The 17541-nt window shown below is 45.8% G+C and overlaps 1 protein-coding gene across 8 annotated transcripts in view; it reads left to right on the forward strand.

Moving 5' to 3' along the window:
- Nucleotides 1–17541, forward strand: part of PHKA2 (phosphorylase kinase regulatory subunit alpha 2) — an 85301-nt gene that overhangs the window by 20737 nt on the left and 47023 nt on the right. For 7 of the 8 annotated variants that reach the window (XR_006382544.1, XM_044235784.1, XM_044235781.1 and 4 more), the window contains exons 2-8: nt 3931–4089; nt 7177–7224; nt 8125–8293; nt 10222–10304; nt 12781–12861; nt 13991–14089; nt 16084–16230. Coding sequence is in view for 7 of the 8 variants with exons in the window: in XM_044235784.1 (XP_044091719.1) it covers nt 3931–4089; nt 7177–7224; nt 8125–8293; nt 10222–10304; nt 12781–12861; nt 13991–14089; nt 16084–16230 (786 nt within the window). In the remaining variant the exon portion in view is untranslated. Of the gene's footprint in view, nt 1–3737; nt 3863–3930; nt 4090–7176; nt 7225–8124; nt 8294–10221; nt 10305–12780; nt 12862–13990; nt 14090–16083; nt 16231–17541 lie in introns of all 8 variants that reach the window. The other variant, XM_044235786.1, reaches the window with a different exon arrangement.

Consider the following 17541-nt stretch of genomic DNA (forward strand, 5'->3'; position numbering starts at 1 on the left):
ACTTCTTTGTCTCAGGCCTCTTCTCCTCGAGTTTAAGGATGTCCTTGCCAGTTGCCTTGCAGCAGGGGTGCTGAGTCCCCTGGCTCAGGCCTGTGCCGTCTCCTCTAAGCCCACACTGGGCCACTACCATTGACTCCTCACGGCTCTCCCAGTAGCTCGGTTGTCTGCAGTCTGCCCCATCCTCTTCCGTCGTGGCCCCACACCTGTCACCTCAGGAGATGGTTGTGCCCTTGACGCTTATTACAGAATTTGTCACCAAGATTTATTTTTTCAGGTGACGCACGTAGAGAGTTTAGAAAATAAACAGAAAGGGAAGATTTATTTGAATGAGCAAAAATCAGGGCTGAAGAAGAGGAAAGGCAAAGACCTGGAGAAGATCTAGAGTCGCCAGGGGTTTTGTGTCAAACATAACAATGGGATAAATCTATTCACTAGCAGTATTTACTATAAAAATAAAAGAAGGCACCAGGCTTTTTTATTCCCCCTAAAAAAAACTAATGATGGTTACATTAAGCTAACATAGATTTTCCCCCAACTACCGTCTCTATCTGATTTCCTAAAATAATTATATGAAAAAGTAACATGAATAAAATCTGTTCAAATAGGTTGATAATATAGTGAGCAGTTATTGAGCACTAATTTGTGCTAGACATAGTCCAAAATGCTTGATTTGAATTTACTCCTGTAATTCTCACAAACACCCCTGTGAGGTCTAGGTACTGTTCTAATCCCCGATGGGTAGACAGAGACACGGAAGTAATTTGTTCCAGGTCAGCTGGACAGTGGTAGAGCTTTTTACACAGCCATCTGTTTCCAGAACTTGTGCTCTTTAAACACAATACACTGAAGTTTATGTGTGGGCATCCACTGAATTAGATTATATTTTTAAAAGACTGGAAGCAGCAGAAGGCTAAAATGATCCTGTCTGAGGCCATAGGCTTAGCCTGAGCAGATCTACCCACTTTCCTCCTTTTGTCCACAGTTTGCTTCTTTCTGTTGAGCTTGTAAAATTTGCATCTGCTGCAGAGGCCTTTTGTTCCCCCTCCATTTAGATCACTAAGGCAAGTAAAAGACCCAGAGCTTGAAGGAGATGGACCTGTGGGGTGGGTCCCAGAAGCTGGTGAGCGGGTCGGCAGGTGGCACCGTGTAAGCCGCCTCCAGGTGGGGGAGGCGCCCACAGGCGAAACCACTGGCTTGGCCTGAGAGGGAGGGACAGCAGACCCGCCTTCACGCCAGACTGTCTCCCAGTCTGTGCTCTTTTCAGGTGTCCTGAATTACATCAAAATGGAACCTCCCACATCTTCCGGCACCACACATTATTTTTCATAGACTTTAAGAGAGAAGCAAATGTTAGCTATGGCTGCTACGCCTGCCATAACAAATACCACAGACCAGGGGCTTGAGCAACAGAGGTTTAATTCCCACAGTTCTGGAGGCTGCGAGGTCCGAGATCAGGGGGCCAGTGTGGTCAGGTTCTGGTGAGGGCCCTCTTCCGGTTGTAGACAGGCGGCTTCTTGTTGCATGAATGCGGAGAGAGAGCAAGCTAGCATTCTGGCTTCCTCCTGTAAGGACGCTAGGTCCCCTTTGTGAGGGCTCTATCCTCATGACCTAATCACCTCCCAAAGGCCCCACCTTCAAACAGCATCGCATTGGGAATTCGATTTCGATGTACGAATATGGAGGAGACAGGGGCGCCCTGGTGGCTCAGTCAGTTAACTGTCGGACTCTTGATTTCAGCTCAGGTCTTGATCTCTGGGCTGTGAGTTCAAGCCGCTCATTGGGCTCCACGCTAAGCATGGAGCCTACTTAAAAAATAATAATAATCAAATAAAATGAATATGGGGAGACACAAACATTCATTCCATAACAGGAAGGATTCTTTCACTGAGTGCAGCAGCACCCCAAGTTAACACGGTTTGAGTATGGAGTTTTGAATGTGGGGGTCTCCAAAACACCTAGACTGTGTCTCTGTAGTAGAATGAGGGGTTCAGACATTCTAGCTCTGGGTAGGGATAAACTAATCCACTTCAACAGTTAAGCCCCAACTGAAGAATCAAAGAAGTAACTTTCAGTTAAGAGGACAGTGACATTTCATAATCCAAACCACACTTGGCACTGTGTGTAAGCAGTCTCTGCTGTGTCACTGGAAGGCTGTTTGTCTTTGTGGACTCACGGTTGATGGGTACGCCAGGAAAGGGCTGATTTCTTTCCCTGGATCTCCTGACTAGTTGCTGTCCTGGGATTCGCCAGCCGGCCTCAGAACAGTTCCAGCTGCTGATGTTGTACACTATCAATCACTATGTGATTTTCCAGTCGTCCACTGTTGGAATAAGACTTGTACCTTCACTCAGCCATTTCCAGACTTAAGTTCTAGACTTTAAAATGATTGATTTGTAATTGTTGGCTATGAAACAGTGTTAAAATACAGAATGCTGTTGCCCCTGAGGGCAGTATTAGTTGAGCTTTAGATGTTTTTGAAGAGGGCATAGGTTAGTTAAAAGAGAAAGTTAAATATTTACTTCCTTATGTGGGACCATTTGAAACTATGCCAATTTTTTTTAACCTAATATCCATGGTAATATCGCTTCGAAAGGACCCAAATTTTTTCACGAGCCGCCTTGTAGATCATTAAGTACCCTTTTGATTAGTTTTGTTTAAGCTGGCAAAGCTCTGTATTTTATTAGATGTATTTTATTAGGTACATATTTTTTGCATATTTTCAGGAAAAGTCAACAAGACTTTATCTTGATGTGACTCTTTTTCTACCTTACCGTTTTATTTCTAGGCACAGAGTTTATTAGCACTGGCTTTTAAGAAAAATAGCTTTATTGTGATATAATTTACTTATCATATAACTCATCTGTTTAAAATAAACAATGTAATGATTCGTAGTATATTCAGAGTTGTGTACCGTCACCACAATTTTGGAACAATTTGATCACCCCCAGAAAGGAAGAAACCTGTTAACAGTCACCCACTCCCTACTTCTTCCATCCTTCCCCAACTCCAGCCCTAGACAACCACTAATCTACTTTCTAGCTCTACAGATTTGCCTATTCTGGACATTTCTTATAAATGGAACCATGCATTATGCAGTCCTCTGTAACCAGATTTTTCACTTCCCATCATGTTTGCAAGGCCCACGCGTGCTGTAGCATATCTTAGCACTTCTCTCCTTTTCGTTGCTGAATAATATTTCATTGTTTGTGTAGACCATATTCTGTTCATTCATCAGTTGATAGGCATTTGGGTTGTTTCCACTTTTGGGTTATTATGAATAATGCTGTCGGGAATATTGTGTATACTTTTTTGGTGTGAAGATCTGGCTTTTTAGTGACTCAGCTGTCCTTTTAAATATCGTAGCTAAGTAGGACCCCCGATGTCCTCTTGCCTAGTGCTTCCTTTTCAGGCACATGAAGTGTCTAGATCACAGACAAGGCGGTGGAGGCCCAGTTAAGGTAGGTGGCTTCCCCTGGCGCACAGAGCTAGACTGGTGGAGTGGGACCCTGCATCCGGGTCTCTTGCTCCCAGGGTCGGTGCTTCTCCAACTGGCGTAGAAACACGAAGGCGGAAGAAGACTTAAGCCTTCAGGCACAGATCTTTGAAAGCCTGTAGGCTTTTTCTGTTTGCTCTTTCTTCTATTTGTCACTACAGCAGATCTGGTTGGAAAGCAAAAGAAGAAGAACATCAGAGTTAGAAAGTTAGAGACTTTCTTGTCTAATATTTCCATTATACAGATGAGGAGACCAAAGCCCAGAAAAGTGATGTCCCTTCTCACCTGAGATCACGCTGTTGGTGGCAGAACAGGGACTAGAACTCCGATTTCTACTCTTCACCCCAGCCCTCGTTGTGCCCCCGAAGGGTGAGCATTCGTTTGCCAAGAGCTGGGCGAGGGTGGTGCCGAGTCATTTTGTGTCTCTTCTCTAACAGAATCCCGTCACAGGGCTGCTGTCAGCCAGTCACGAGCAGAAGGATGCCTGGGTGCGGGATAACATCTACAGCATTCTGGCCGTGTGGGGCCTGGGCATGGCCTACCGCAAGAATGCGGACCGCGATGAGGACAAGGCCAAAGCCTACGAGTTGGAGCAGGTAATCCTGACCGGCAGCCAGGTCTTGGCTGCCCAGTGCCTTTTCCTTAAACAAAAAGCCCGGAAGTAGCTGTGCAGAACAGTTCGGTGGAGGCATCGCCTCCATTTCTGCCGTAGAGTATTTTAGGGAGGCACTTAGGGGGTCTCCTTGGTCGTTCTCATTGAGATTTCTTTTTCCCCTGCTTAAAAAAGTAGCCAAACCACACGATTCTGAAAAGGAAAGGAAAGCATCCAAATTTCTAACTAGCTACATTTCTCTCGCACATCCTCTGTCAATTTTATATTTACTTATATACAAAAAGTCCTTATAAACTAATACAATTATATTTAAAGAGTCAGCCACCAGAAATATCCATTCCAAAGTGCGATAGTCTGGAGTAGTCATGTTGAAAGGGTATTTCTCCAAACAGTATTGCTACTGCTTAAAACAATGTGGAATTTCCCTAAGAAATTCCTTTCCAGATGGAACCATTCCAAAGCAGTCTTATGAATTTATAGTCAGTCACCCTTTCATTTCGAACCTCAGGCCAGTATTTAGGCCTGAGTGAGCATACGGCATGACGCAGTCCTTTTATTGGTTTCCAAGATGAGAAACAGACATACTCACAAAGATCTGCCATCACTGAGTATGTAAGAAAATAGTCTGCCCTTGAGCAGAGGAAGTATTTTCAGAATATGCTGAGTGAGAGCGTTGAGGTGGGGAGCATTGACGAAGAGCACTGTCTTAGCATGAGAGCCTTTGGGATTGATGTTTGATTCACATGTTCCTCATTGACCCTCACAGCCAGTGGGTTATCAGGTCCAGGAAGTGTTCGTGGGGCTTCATCAGTGCTTCCTACAGCAGCCAAAATGGGCAGCAGTGGCAGGAGCCTTGACGGCAGTAGAAACTAACAGAAGAGGCCGGTCTGTGGGAGCAAGGGAAGGACTGTTTGGATTTGAATCATTCAAAAAAAAAAAAAAGTCATTTGGAAGTGAATCATTCTTTAGCAGCATAATAATTTAATGTGGATGTTCATCAAACTTCCCATCCTCCTTTGAGACAAAATCACAGTAAAGCTTTCCTGCCTGTACACACGTGCACACACGCACACACGGGCTACCTGGGTGCCTCGCCTCTGTCCGCGTTCCCTGATGCAGGCTACAGCTGACCAGATGTGCTGCGCTGTGGCTGACAGCAGTGAGACAAGAGCAGTCCACGTTGTGCTGAGTGTGGGTAATGACTAAAGAGGGACCTTCCCCTTGATTATCGAGGATAACACAGGATCTTCCCATGATCCTCAGCAGGGCTGCTATTGTCTTTGGGGTGTAGGAAGTATAGTTATTCATTGTGTGAGACTGTCCTGCTCATTGAGAGATACTCGGGCTCCCTGGGCCCTACTCACTAGATGCCAGTAATCCCCACCTTCATCATGGTGACAATAAAAATGCCTCTAGCCCCCCATATCAAGATGTTCCTCCACCCCTGGGGATGGGAATGTCACCCCCAGTTGGGAACTGATGTACTTCTTCGTAATAGAAAGAAACTTTATTTGAGGGGAAGTCGGTTGACAAATATTTGTGCTATACAAAAAGAAAATTTTAATTATAATATTGGTATTTCTACCTTATGAGGTAACATTTTCTGCCTCAGAAGAGTTTATATCCTCTTTTAAAAAAAAAGAAAAAGAAAAAGATTTTATTTACTTATTTGACAGAGAGGGACATCAAGAGAGGGAACACAAGCAGGGGGAGTGGGAGAGAGAGAAGCAAGGCTTCCTGCTGAGCAGATAGCCTGATGCAGGGCTTGATCCCAGGACCCCAGGATCATGACCCAAGCCGATGGCAGATGCTTAGTGACTGAGCCACCCCAGGTGCCCTGAGTTTATGTCCTAAAATGAGATTGTATTCTAGAATCCTAGGATTTTAAAGGCAGAAGGATAATTCATTCCAGATTTTTCTCTGGTAATGAACTTTCATGGTCTTTCACCATATTCCTCCCCTGCAGACCGTGTACATTCTTTTTTTTTTCTTCCAATTTATTTATTTTCAGAAAAACAGTATTCATTATTTTTTCACCACACCCAGTGCTCCATGCAAGCCGTGCCCTCTATAGTACCCACCACCTGGTACCCTGACCTCCCACCCCCCAGACCATGTACATTCTACAAGAGAAGAGATGCTCATGGTCCTGAGGGAGGAACTTCTTTCAGCCAGGCTACTTCGACCTACAGAATATCCCATTCTGTAGCCACTTGTGAATTAGTTTTATATTATTTTTAACAGGACGGATTAAGACCAGCCTTTTGGTGGGTCTGAATTGTGGAGGAAGTGAGAGGCAATATAGCGTATTAACTAAGAGCTCAAACTCGAGTCAGATCCCTGGCTGTGGGCTCTGTCCTTGCTCCACCCCTTGCCCACTGGCAGACGTTAGCAACCTTGCCTCATCTCTCTCAGCCTCCGCTTCCTCATCTATAAAGTGGGTAATAACAACACCCACCTCATAAGTTTGTTGCAAGAATTAGACCGAATCCAATCCTGGTCGAGGCTTTTGTTCAGTGCCTGGACAGAATGTCTGATTATCCTAGTACTAAGGCTATTATTCATAATGATAATGACAATAGTTGGTTGCAATACGTATTATTAAGAAACTGTGGCAGCTACTTGCATTTTGTAAGAAATTTACTCAACAGTCCTGTGATGGCATCACAGATGGCTCTTCTGGTGAAGCATCATTACTTCAGGACAAGCGTGGTAGACTTAATTCATCTTTGGCATAACAACAACAACAAAAATTACATCAGAATTTAGCATCAGGATACCAGGCTTATAAAATTTGTCTTGCTAAAATACCAGTGAGCAGTCACTGGATTTCAGAACCGGAGGCACCATCCGGTCCAACCGCTTTATTTGAGGTAAGTCACTGCATCAAGATTTCTGTCTCTGTGAGGGAGCGAAGATCACCTCAACAGGCCAAACACTTGTATGTGCTCAGGACGCGCCTTCTCAGGGAGGTCTGCGGGCAGCCCTGGCTGATGGGCCGTGTGGTGAGGTTGTGGTTTTCACGGAGCAGGGAGGCTGACGTGTCACTGATCCCACTTTATTTCCACAGAACGTGGTGAAACTGATGCGGGGTCTTCTCCAGTGCATGATGAGACAGGTAGGCAGAAAAATGACAAGTGTGTTTTTAGGTCGTCTGAGTGGGTAATCTGTCACTTTCGTGGAGACAGCTGACATTCCTAAAGTGTTTTGAGCTTTTCTTCTCAAGTGGAAGAGAAATTGAGAACACTTTGCTTACTTGGTCCTTTAAAATTATCTTCACTAATCTTATCCTCCTATAGAACCACAGACTCCGAGGACCCTGTTTCTCGCAATCTCTTTTGAAGAGTTACTTGTATAGAAGGAGAACATGCCTTTTTTTCAAAATTGAGACGAAATCATTGTTTACAAAAGCCACTCTCGGACAGCCGTGTAGTATTGTTTATTCTGTTGAGTTTATAAAAGGGTTTCTTTTCATTTGAGTTGAAAATGCTTGAGTGTTTAAAATGTGGCATTTCAGGGAGGGGTAAATAAAATAATTCACTGTGTTCATACTCTGCATAGAGCATCATACCAGGATCCGCACGGATTCCAAAATGAATGATACTGGCCCCGCCCTTCAGCAGCATGTGCCTGGTTACTCTTCAAAGCCCTAGTGGGTCTTTTCCTTTGGACCCTGAAGTTGAAACAAGTCCTCTTTCTCCCCTCTCTCTCGCTGAACACCTACCAGGTGTCACAGCTCCTGCTGGGCTTATGCAGACAAGGAAACCCTTTGGCTTGACCCCTTGTCCTGCAGAGCTTGTCCTGACGAGATGGGCTGGGCCATCTCTGGGGTGGACAGGGAGAATCCCCCACTCAGCACCCCATGTGGTGCTCACTACGGGACCTGTGCTGCCCTCCATCTCTCTGGCTCCTGGAGGTAGCGGCTAAGAGGTCGAGGACCAAGAAATGGACCCCGGGTGAGGCCTGTGCCAGCCATGAGCCCCTTACCCATGTGGAGCCGCCCTGCTCTCTCCCTCAGGTGGATAAAGTGGAGAAGTTCAAGCACACTCAGAGTACCAAAGACAGCTTGCACGCCAAGTACAACACCGCCACCTGCAGCACCGTGGTGGGCGACGACCAGTGGGGCCACCTCCAGGTGGATGCCACCTCCCTCTTCCTCCTGTTCCTGGCCCAGATGACTGCCTCTGGTGAGCCCGGGCCCTTGGAGCCCATTGCACAGGGAGTGGCAATCCAGAACGGGGTGGGGAGTGGCAGGCAGTGATCCAAATTCAAAAGAAGTTATTTCTGTAAAGAAAAAGCGTGCGTCTTTAGAATGTCATGTACGCTGACTCTGACCTGTCAGGCCAGCTCTGGTAGCATCTCTCTGGTTGAACTCAAAGCTGGCCCTTCACCTTTTCCTCTTACCCCCTCTTCTAGACATGCTCTCATTTACCGGAATTATATTCAAACAACATAATTTCTAGAACCCGGCTGTCCACCCAGAGTGGTCAGTCAGCCCATAGCCTTCATCCTGGGAGTGAGCCAGAAACTCCCTGACTGTGAACATTGTTCCTCAGCCCAAGCTGTTGGCTTCCATGGCAACTTGGACACCAGGCCCCCTGAGCTCCAGAGCGCAGCGTGTTTCTGCTAACCAAATGGTCTATCCCACGATACAGTCTGCTGTAACTGTCTCTGGGGATTAGGTCATTTAGCTGCTGTGTCTTAGAGTTCTTATCCCCGGTCCAGTACACTGGCCTTCTGAGTTAGGGGCGTCCCGTGAATTGCAGTCTGTAATTGTGAGACACTAAAGGTGGCAGAAATCAGTAAATAATACTGTTATAGCTTTGTGAATAAGCCAGGCATTTATTTAAAAAAAAATAATGAAAACTAAGATGAGCTTGCTGTAAATAGTTTGGAAAACAGAAAAGAATTCCCCTGCCAATTTTCACTTAAATGTGTCTCCTCTAAGTCTTTTTTTTTCCCCCCCAATTTAGGGTCATATTGTTTACATAAATAGTAGCTGTTGTTATATAGCATTATAACTTAAGCATTTTCCCCATGATCTTACAATCTCCTCATAAATATAATTTTAGTGACTTTATCAATGAATGTGCCATAATCAAACTATTCCTTTATTCCTTTTTTCCCCCTAGTGTAACTGATACTGTAATACCAACTTTCTGTTTTTTTTTTTTAAGATTTATTTACTTGAGAGAGAGAGGTTGGGGGAGACGGGCAGACCGAGACAGGGAGAGAATCTTCAAGCAGACTCCCTGCTGAGCATGGAGCCTGACGTGGGGCTCAATCCCGGGACCCCAAGGTCATGACCCAAGCTGAGATCAAGAGTCAGCTGCTTAACTGACTGAGCCACCCAGGTGCCCCAAAATACCAACTTTGACCCCATATCTACTTGCTGCCTTCTGTCGGATAGCCTTCAGAGGCTCCTTATATATATTACCAAATCATTTGCAGAACATTTTACTAGTTAAACTCCCCCTATTGATGTAAGAGTTCCCATCTTACCATATCCCTACCAGCCTCAAAAATCCGTACTTTCAAAATACGTACATTAGCCATAATCACCTAAACATTCAAGGGCCCCAGCAAAAATCCAGCTCTTTCGATCACCACCTACTTCAGAGAGTCAGTGTAGCCCCCCTGGGGAGGTCTGGGGAGCTCACCTTCCCACAAGGTCAAGGGCTTTCTCTTGAAGTTGGGGGCTCTACTTTACCTGTCTGCTACAGGGGAAGGATACCCACCCTTGGGCTCACTCAAGGATAAGAACAGTATCTGGTTGCTCTGGGCTAAAATTTGTGCTTTGTTGGAAACTTCTTTGTGCAAATCCAACACTAGCAGAAGGCCCCACGCCCCTTTCAGCCTTTTCTACCCATAGGCACACCTGCCTGCCTTCCCTCCTTTTTCTTTCTGAGATTAGACATTAACTGTTTCAGTTTACTTTAGATTTAATTTTTGATGTCTAGTAAGATAAATGAAAATGGAAGAAGAAAAAGAAAAATGAAAATAGGGGTACAAGAATTTCTTTCCTAGTGGGATATTTGTAATCTGGGATTGGCAGCACACATCTCTCTCTCCACAACATAACTCTGTAACTTCATTGTTTGTTTCTTTTTACTAGGTTTACGTATTATTTTTACCCTTGACGAAGTGGCCTTCATACAGAATCTTGTTTTTTACATAGAAGCTGCATATAAAGTTGCTGTAAGTATCCAACCTGGTAGTTTTTCAGGTGTCCCTGTTCAAAGCAATAAAAATCATACAGGTCTCGGATGGCCAGGCTGTCTGGGCCGGATCAGAAGGTTCGCAAGATTTGAGCTCTAAGATTGTCACATATGCACACAAAGTACGCATTTTTGTCCTGGGATCCAATGGAGCAGTTGATATGTTTGGAAGGCACCACGTGCTCTGTTTGATTCCTTTATGGTTTAAAAAAAATTTTTTTTTAAAGATTTTTGTCTATGTATTTGCCAGAGAGAGAGAGAGAGAGAAACAGGGAAGAGAACTCAAGCAGGGGGAGTGGCGGGCAGAGAGGGAGGGAGAAGCAGGCCCCTGGCTGAGCAACAAGCCCCAATGCAGGGCTCCATCCAAGGACCCTGAGATCAGGACCTGAGCCGAAGGCAGACGCTTAACTGAGAGAGCCACTCAGGCGTCCCTCTGCTTGTTTTAGATAAGATCCTAACGTGTCTGATAGCAGGTACACAAGCCCGCAGGAATCGGCGTGAGGGGCAACAGGGTCAGCTTGTCAGTAGGAGCTGCAGTGCAGGGGGGACCCCTCCAGGCAGCCCACAGGCAGAGGGGCGTGGGCCAGATGTGTGCCCCAGGCCAGGTGTGGGTGGCTGTAAATGTGTACAAAGCCCAGTGCCTCCAGGCTGCTCTCTGTTGCAGCTGGTGAAGCCTCATGCATTCTGGTTGTTCTACAACAACTCATCTGTGCAAAGCTAACTACAAGGGCAGTAAAGAAAGGGTAGAGTTTGGTTTAAAAGAAAAAAAAAAAGCCACTATGGTCAAAAGCCAGGGTCAGCAAACATTTTCTGTAAAGGGCCCAACAGTAAATCGTTTTTTGGCCTCTGCGGTCCCTTTTGCTTCTCACCTCTGCCCTTGTCGCTAAAAGGCAGCGGTAGACAACAGATGAACGTGAGCATGGCTGAGTCCCAGATAGCCCTTCTTTACAGAAATAGGTGGCAGAAGACCAGGTTGGGTCCAAGGGCTACCTAGGTCTAAAGAGGCGATTCTCAGTACAGGGCCGTTGTCCCCTCCCTGGGGACATTTAGCAATGTCTGGAGATGTTTTTTGCTTGTCACATTGGGGAGGGAGCTACTGGCATCTAGCAAGCGTTGGTGGGGGATTCTGCTGGACAGCCCCACAACAAAGAATGGTCCGGCTCAAAATGCCAGTAGGGCCGAAATCTAAAGAAACCAAAGGGGACTGGAAAGGGTGGGACTTTAGTTGGACCTTGGAGGGTGAGCCAGGTTTGGATGAGCAGAAGGGTGCGGAAAGAGCGGGAGCAGGAATGGGCAGGAATGGGCTCTGAGTGTGGGAGGGGTCCTTGGGGAGAGGGAGTGCGGAGGGAAGTTGGAGATTTAGCAGAGACCAAAGTCTGCTTGTGGGCCTGCAGGGGGTGGAGGCCACATAACGGAGGTGTGGCCAGTGGCCTGGAGGTGCCCGGAGCCCCTGGGGGTTAAGCAGTTTGTCTTTGCAAATTCTTGCCTAGGGGAGTGAGCCGATCAGAGCAGTGTTTGAGGATGAGTCACTCGGTCTGGGCTTGGAAAGAGAATGGGTTGGAATGTGGAAAGGCCATGGGAGGAACACTGATTTGCGTCCTGTGGCTCAGCTACCAGGCATGCCAGCAGAAAAGAGTCTAACGTCGTTCTGGTGTGCCTATGTCTAAATTTGCACATTTTAGAAATGTTCATCTTTGCAGATCAAATAATAAATACTGAAATTTTGGCACTGATTCTGTTCTTGTCGGCTTGTAATTTTTCAGTAGTGCGTGTAACACTATTTCAAAACAGTACCCAGCGCTTGCCTTTCTTCAGTGAAAATAGGAATTACAAGTTAGGCGTGCGTGTATCACAGCCTTTGTATGGCGTGTTCTGAGCCAATTCACAATAATTGGTTTTAAAAGACCAAAAACATTCAGTATTCTGTGCCTCAATTTTGATTTTGGCCTCTGTTATTTGCTCAGCATTTTCCCCCAAGAAGTAATATTAGAAATAGGTATTAAATTATATTAAATGATTTGGTTGGCTTCAAGCAGTTAGAATACATTTGTTCAAGTTTCTTTTTTCTATCTTACAATTTGATACAAGTTCAAAGGGATCAGTTCAATAGAGGGGCAGCATTTCATTTGATTTGAAGATAAAACATTTTGTTCTCTACAAATCAGGAGTTTCTTACAAATTGATAACTTTTAAGAAGAAGAAAATGGAGAGTGTCTTTGCATGCAATTTTGTTCCACTTGAGTATTTACTTGCAAAATTCTGCACAGAGGTCAAATGGAGTGAAATTGAGGGCGAGCATGCCTGAGTATAGAAAGCCCTGAATTCAGGATCCTTTGAGAAGAGATATTCATGTTTCTTTGTGCCTGTGATAACATAAAGGAATTATTTTTCCATAGCACTGCTTCTGTACCTTTTTTTCCTGCTCTGATGACTACCTTTTTTTATTCCCTCTGCAGGATTATGGAATGTGGGAACGGGGAGATAAGACTAATCAGGGCATTCCGGAATTGAATGCAAGCTCTGTAGGAATGGCCAAGGTGACGCTCTCGACCTGTTTGTTCTTCCTTCTGTGCATTTCTACTGCTTTGATTTGGTTCTTGTCTTTAGGAGTTTGGATTTAATCTGATTAGCATATTTTTCAAAAGTTGGCAGCAGGTATGAAATTCAAGTGGCATGTATACCGCAGTCGGACTGAGATTATAGGTAAAGAATGTAGGTTTCCTACTCTGAAATGTGCATGAGCCAGAAATTAAGCGCCCTCCTTCCTTATTATCCATCATTATCACTCACAGGTCTAAGGTCTTGCTGTTGTCTGAGCACCTGGGTGTGTGATGTCCACTCTTCTCTTCTGGGTCATAAAGAAGGCCGAAGAATATGACTGCTTTGTAGGGCAAGGCTTACAAGTTCAAAAGTCTGTGGGGGTCAGGTCAGGCAAGTAACATAAACAAGTGAAGCTAGCCAGATAGAAAAATATTGAATGGTACTGGGGACCCTGGGAACTTTCTCTAAAGGTATTCCAATTCAAAATCAATTTTAAAAATTTCTTTAGGCCAAACAGAACCCAGCTGTGGGCCAGAGTCAGTCCCCAGCCACCAATTTTCATCTCTTGTCCTAGACATTTCACATGCCTCCCTTCCTGCCTCCCGCTCAAGACTGAAGTTTATCCTCAGAATAAAGACTCCAGAGCTAGAATTTTCAGAGCAACAGGAAATATGTTCTGTGAAGGCCAGCTGAGAGAAAACATACTTAATACTAAAAGAATTAACCTTTAAGTGGCAGGCATGCTAAACATTAGAATTAACACAAATAGGTGAATGAAAGAAAAGCTGTCCATGAATTTAGTGCCCTCCCCCTACAACCCTGCCAGTGTTATGAACTTGTTAATATTTTATGTTTTGGTCGAATACTGATTTCATTTGGGGAAATGTTTGTCTATTTTCTCTTTCTTGTTTCTGCAAAGAGCAGCAATGTGTAGGAAAGGCCTGATTCCACTGAAAATAAGGGTAGAACATGTCTATAAGACACTTTAGCTGAATTTTAAAGATATGTGTTTCATCACCTTTGGGAAAACATGTATGCTAGATTGCTTAGTGGCAAAGGAGGAGCACTGGATACGGGAGTGTTGGTTTACTAGAAAGAAAAAGTGATTCATTCCTGTGCTTCTAGGCAGCTCTTGAGGCAATTGATGAACTGGACCTTTTTGGAGCCCACGGAGGACGCAAGTCCGTCATCCACGTCCTGCCTGATGACGTCGAACACTGCCAGGTAACAGCTCCAGCCTCTCACGGTCTGGACAGGAGGGAAGGACGCTGACAGAGCAGAAGACCTGGGCTCCAGGTCACATCCTTATCTATCTATCTATCTTCCTTCCTTCCTTTCTTTTTTTTTAGATTTATTTTTAAGTAATCTCTACCCCCAACATGGGGCTTGAACTCATGACCCTGAGATCAAGAGTTGTGTGCTCCATACTCCTCACCTTTTTTGCTTGGTGGCACTTGGCTTCTCTGAGCTTTAGTCCCCTCCTCCATAAAATGGGCCTACTGGCACCTTCCCCTCCTGTCACACAGGGCAGTGATAAGGATCAGTAAATCAGCTTAGCTGGTCAGAGCGCGCTCTGTAAGCTGAGAAGTACTACGTCAACCTGAGACACAATGACGGCGAAGTATATATATGACGTCAACCATCACAGCAACCTTGTTTGGCTAGAGACAAAATCTGGTCTGCTTTTTGAGCATCTAGGTGGTTTTCTCTCAAGTTTCTTTCATGATGCCCCCAAATCGAAGGACCAACAAGCAGTAGTTCACCTGGGGAGGGGTGGAGAGGGGCGGAAAGGATAGTGGAGGAGAGCTGAGATGGAAGAAATGGCAAACTAGTGGACCCTGCCTGGAATAAAGGTCAGAGGAAGCAGGGACTTGTTGCCGGTTAGGGGACTCCATCAAGCGGACAGTAGGTCCCCTGTTGCCGGTCAGTCAGCAAACTTTTACTTACCGAGGGCCCACTGTGTGCCACAGCCCGTGCCGGCATTGCGGGGGGGGGGGGGGGGGGGGAGAGCCGTGCAGACTTGTTAGCAGAGAGCTTCTGGGGGAGTGCGAGTTTCCGGGCAGAGAGCCTGAGGGAGGGCAGCTAAAGAACTGGGCTTGGGGGTCAGTTCCCTTGAGAAAATGAAGCTTTATTCTGAAGCTGAAGCGTTCCCCATCTTTACCCCCTTTTCAGCTCACTCCGTTTTCCTGCATTAAGTTGTCCTTAATGGGAAATCTGCTGTTTCTTCGGGCATAGTTTAATAGAGTTGAGCTGATGTGCCCCTTAATGATGCGTGGTCCCTGGTGGAAGCTGTGTGAGCTCCGTAGCCAGCGGAGCCTGGCTTAGAATCCTTGTTCTGTCACATGAGTCTCTGTGTCTGCATCTCAGCCCTCGTGTGTGAACTGAACATAGTGTCCAAATTGCTTCTTTATAAAATGGAAAAAAATATTTTTTTAACATGACCAGATGGGGTTTATTCTAGGAATGCAAAATTGGTTTAACATCTAAAAATCAATTAATGTAGTATTCCACGTTTATATGAGATTTGATACGCTTACATTTGCAGGGCTCTAGCCCCGTGTCTGTAACGCTAGATCCCAATGTCCACTGCCTTCCCTTCCTACACTTAACCACTCGCCTTCCTTTCGTTTACAGTGCCTGATCCAACCACCTTATAATTGAGGCTATATCATAGTGCCACTAAGTAACCTGAGTTCTAGGACTACAGTAATTCTGTTATCTACCATTTTGCCCGAGGGTTCGTGTGGTCTCTTGGTGTTGACCCCTTCACATGGGTTCTGGATCACCCAGGCATGTTCCACAGAAGTCAGACATTTCTCCGTGCTAGCCCTCTGGATATATGTGTGTGCTCCTCTGTATTTGTCTTCATAGCCAGGACACCCTGGCCCGCTGACAGAGTAGTCTGTAATTCTTCCCCTGCATGTCTGAAAGACAGCAAAGTCAACAAAAGGCCCCCAAGGGAGGGAGACCAGCAGTTCTCAGCATGGGGTCCAGGCAGCACTGTGCCCTCCCTGACCCTGTCCTCTCCCATAAGGAACAGGAATAATTAGCTGGGCAGGTGAGGTCCCCCAGCAGGGGTTGTACTGGTAGGAAAAAGCTCTACTGGAAATCAGCAGACTTATTCAAATGTTCCTTGGGGCTAAGGTCATGGTCTCTAGATACTGTATGCAACGGTTCATGCTTCCCAGGTTCAAGCCACCTCTTTGTTTCTCGTTCAGTCTATTCTGTTCTCCATGCTGCCAAGAGCATCAACATCTAAGGAGATTGATGCTGGACTTCTTTCCATTATCTCTTTCCCGGCCTTTGCAGTGGAAGACATGAACCTCGTGAATGTGACCAAAAATGAAATTATTTCCAAGCTCCAGGTAAGCATCACTCATGCTGGCGCCCTTCTGCTCTGTGTTACGTGCCCCTTTCGTGATGACATGGAGCAGCTCACCCTGGTCTTGGTTCTCCATGAGGTCAGTGGCTTGGTTTGTCTAAGTGGACTCGGAGTGTGGGATCCAAGGCCAAGTGTACGGGGGAGAAAACAGTCTCAGAGTGATCCAGTGCCCTAGTTCTTTTCCTGACAACAGAGCTTAAACTCAGGCTGGCGCCTTTGAACTCCAGTTCGTACCCTTTCTGTGCTTCTGAAGCAGAGCTTCTTAACCCTTTAGAGATCATAGACCTCTTTGAGAATCTCTTGAAATCTAGAAGGTCTCTGCCAGAAAAAAAAAAAAAACACGTCCCAGTATCCTCCAAGTTTATACACAATGTCTGGGGACTTGGCGATCCCAAAGGTCAATTGAGCTTATGAAAATCCCTGCTCTGAGGTGAAATGCAGGAACTATGACAATATACCAAACTGATAATTTTATTAAATAGCCAAGGCAACTGAACTTCTCAGTAAAATGATCAAGATATAAGTTTTCTTTAAAAAAAAGAAAGAAAGAAAGAAAAAGAAAAGTAAGTTTCTTGAGCCAAAATCTTCATGTTGATGATCCTACTTAGATTCCGTAAAAAATGCTTTTGGCCCTTGGATACAGAGAGATTGAAGGGTCTCCAGTCACATCCCCAAAGAAGCTGTCTCACACTTTAGTGGAGAAAAAAGAAGCTCTTTTAGCTTGTCCCAGTAGGCAGGGAGTCCGCGCAGGGAATGAAGTGTTTAAAGGGGAGCAGGTTCTTGGCTGGGCTTCCCCAGGGCTCCGAGAACTCGCCGGGGCTAGCCGCTGGGCGTGTCTGGCCTCTGCAGCCTGTGCTAAAGGAGCTCCCAGGCACTTAAGAAACTGGGGAATGGACACCCGACACCGCGTGCCAGGGACTAGGGAAGCAGATGGAGAGCTCTGTGCCACTGTCCCTCTTTCTCAACACCCAGGGAAACCAGCAACGAGAGCCCTAGGCCGGAGGAAGCCCCACTCGCCCCATCCCACCCCTGCCCTGCCTCCACCTCGCTGCCCTACTTCTTTGCATCTAGAGCCTACTTGTGAGGAGTCTGGAATGTCCTTTTGGCTTTCCAGTCTTTCAGGTAGAAGCAGTCCAATTCAAGTATCTGTCTTGGTGGGTTCTGGGAGCAGTGAGGGTCCCTCTGCGTCTTTACGTGATACAGCCAATCAGAATGAAGGGCTGGTCGCTCTGGGGACTCTCAGCGATTACTGTCCCGGCCCTGATACTCTCACCGGAAGTTGCGGCGTTCCCTT

Source organism: Neovison vison, chromosome X (assembly GCF_020171115.1).
Source record: "Neovison vison isolate M4711 chromosome X, ASM_NN_V1, whole genome shotgun sequence".
NCBI lineage: Eukaryota > Metazoa > Chordata > Mammalia > Carnivora > Mustelidae > Neogale > Neogale vison.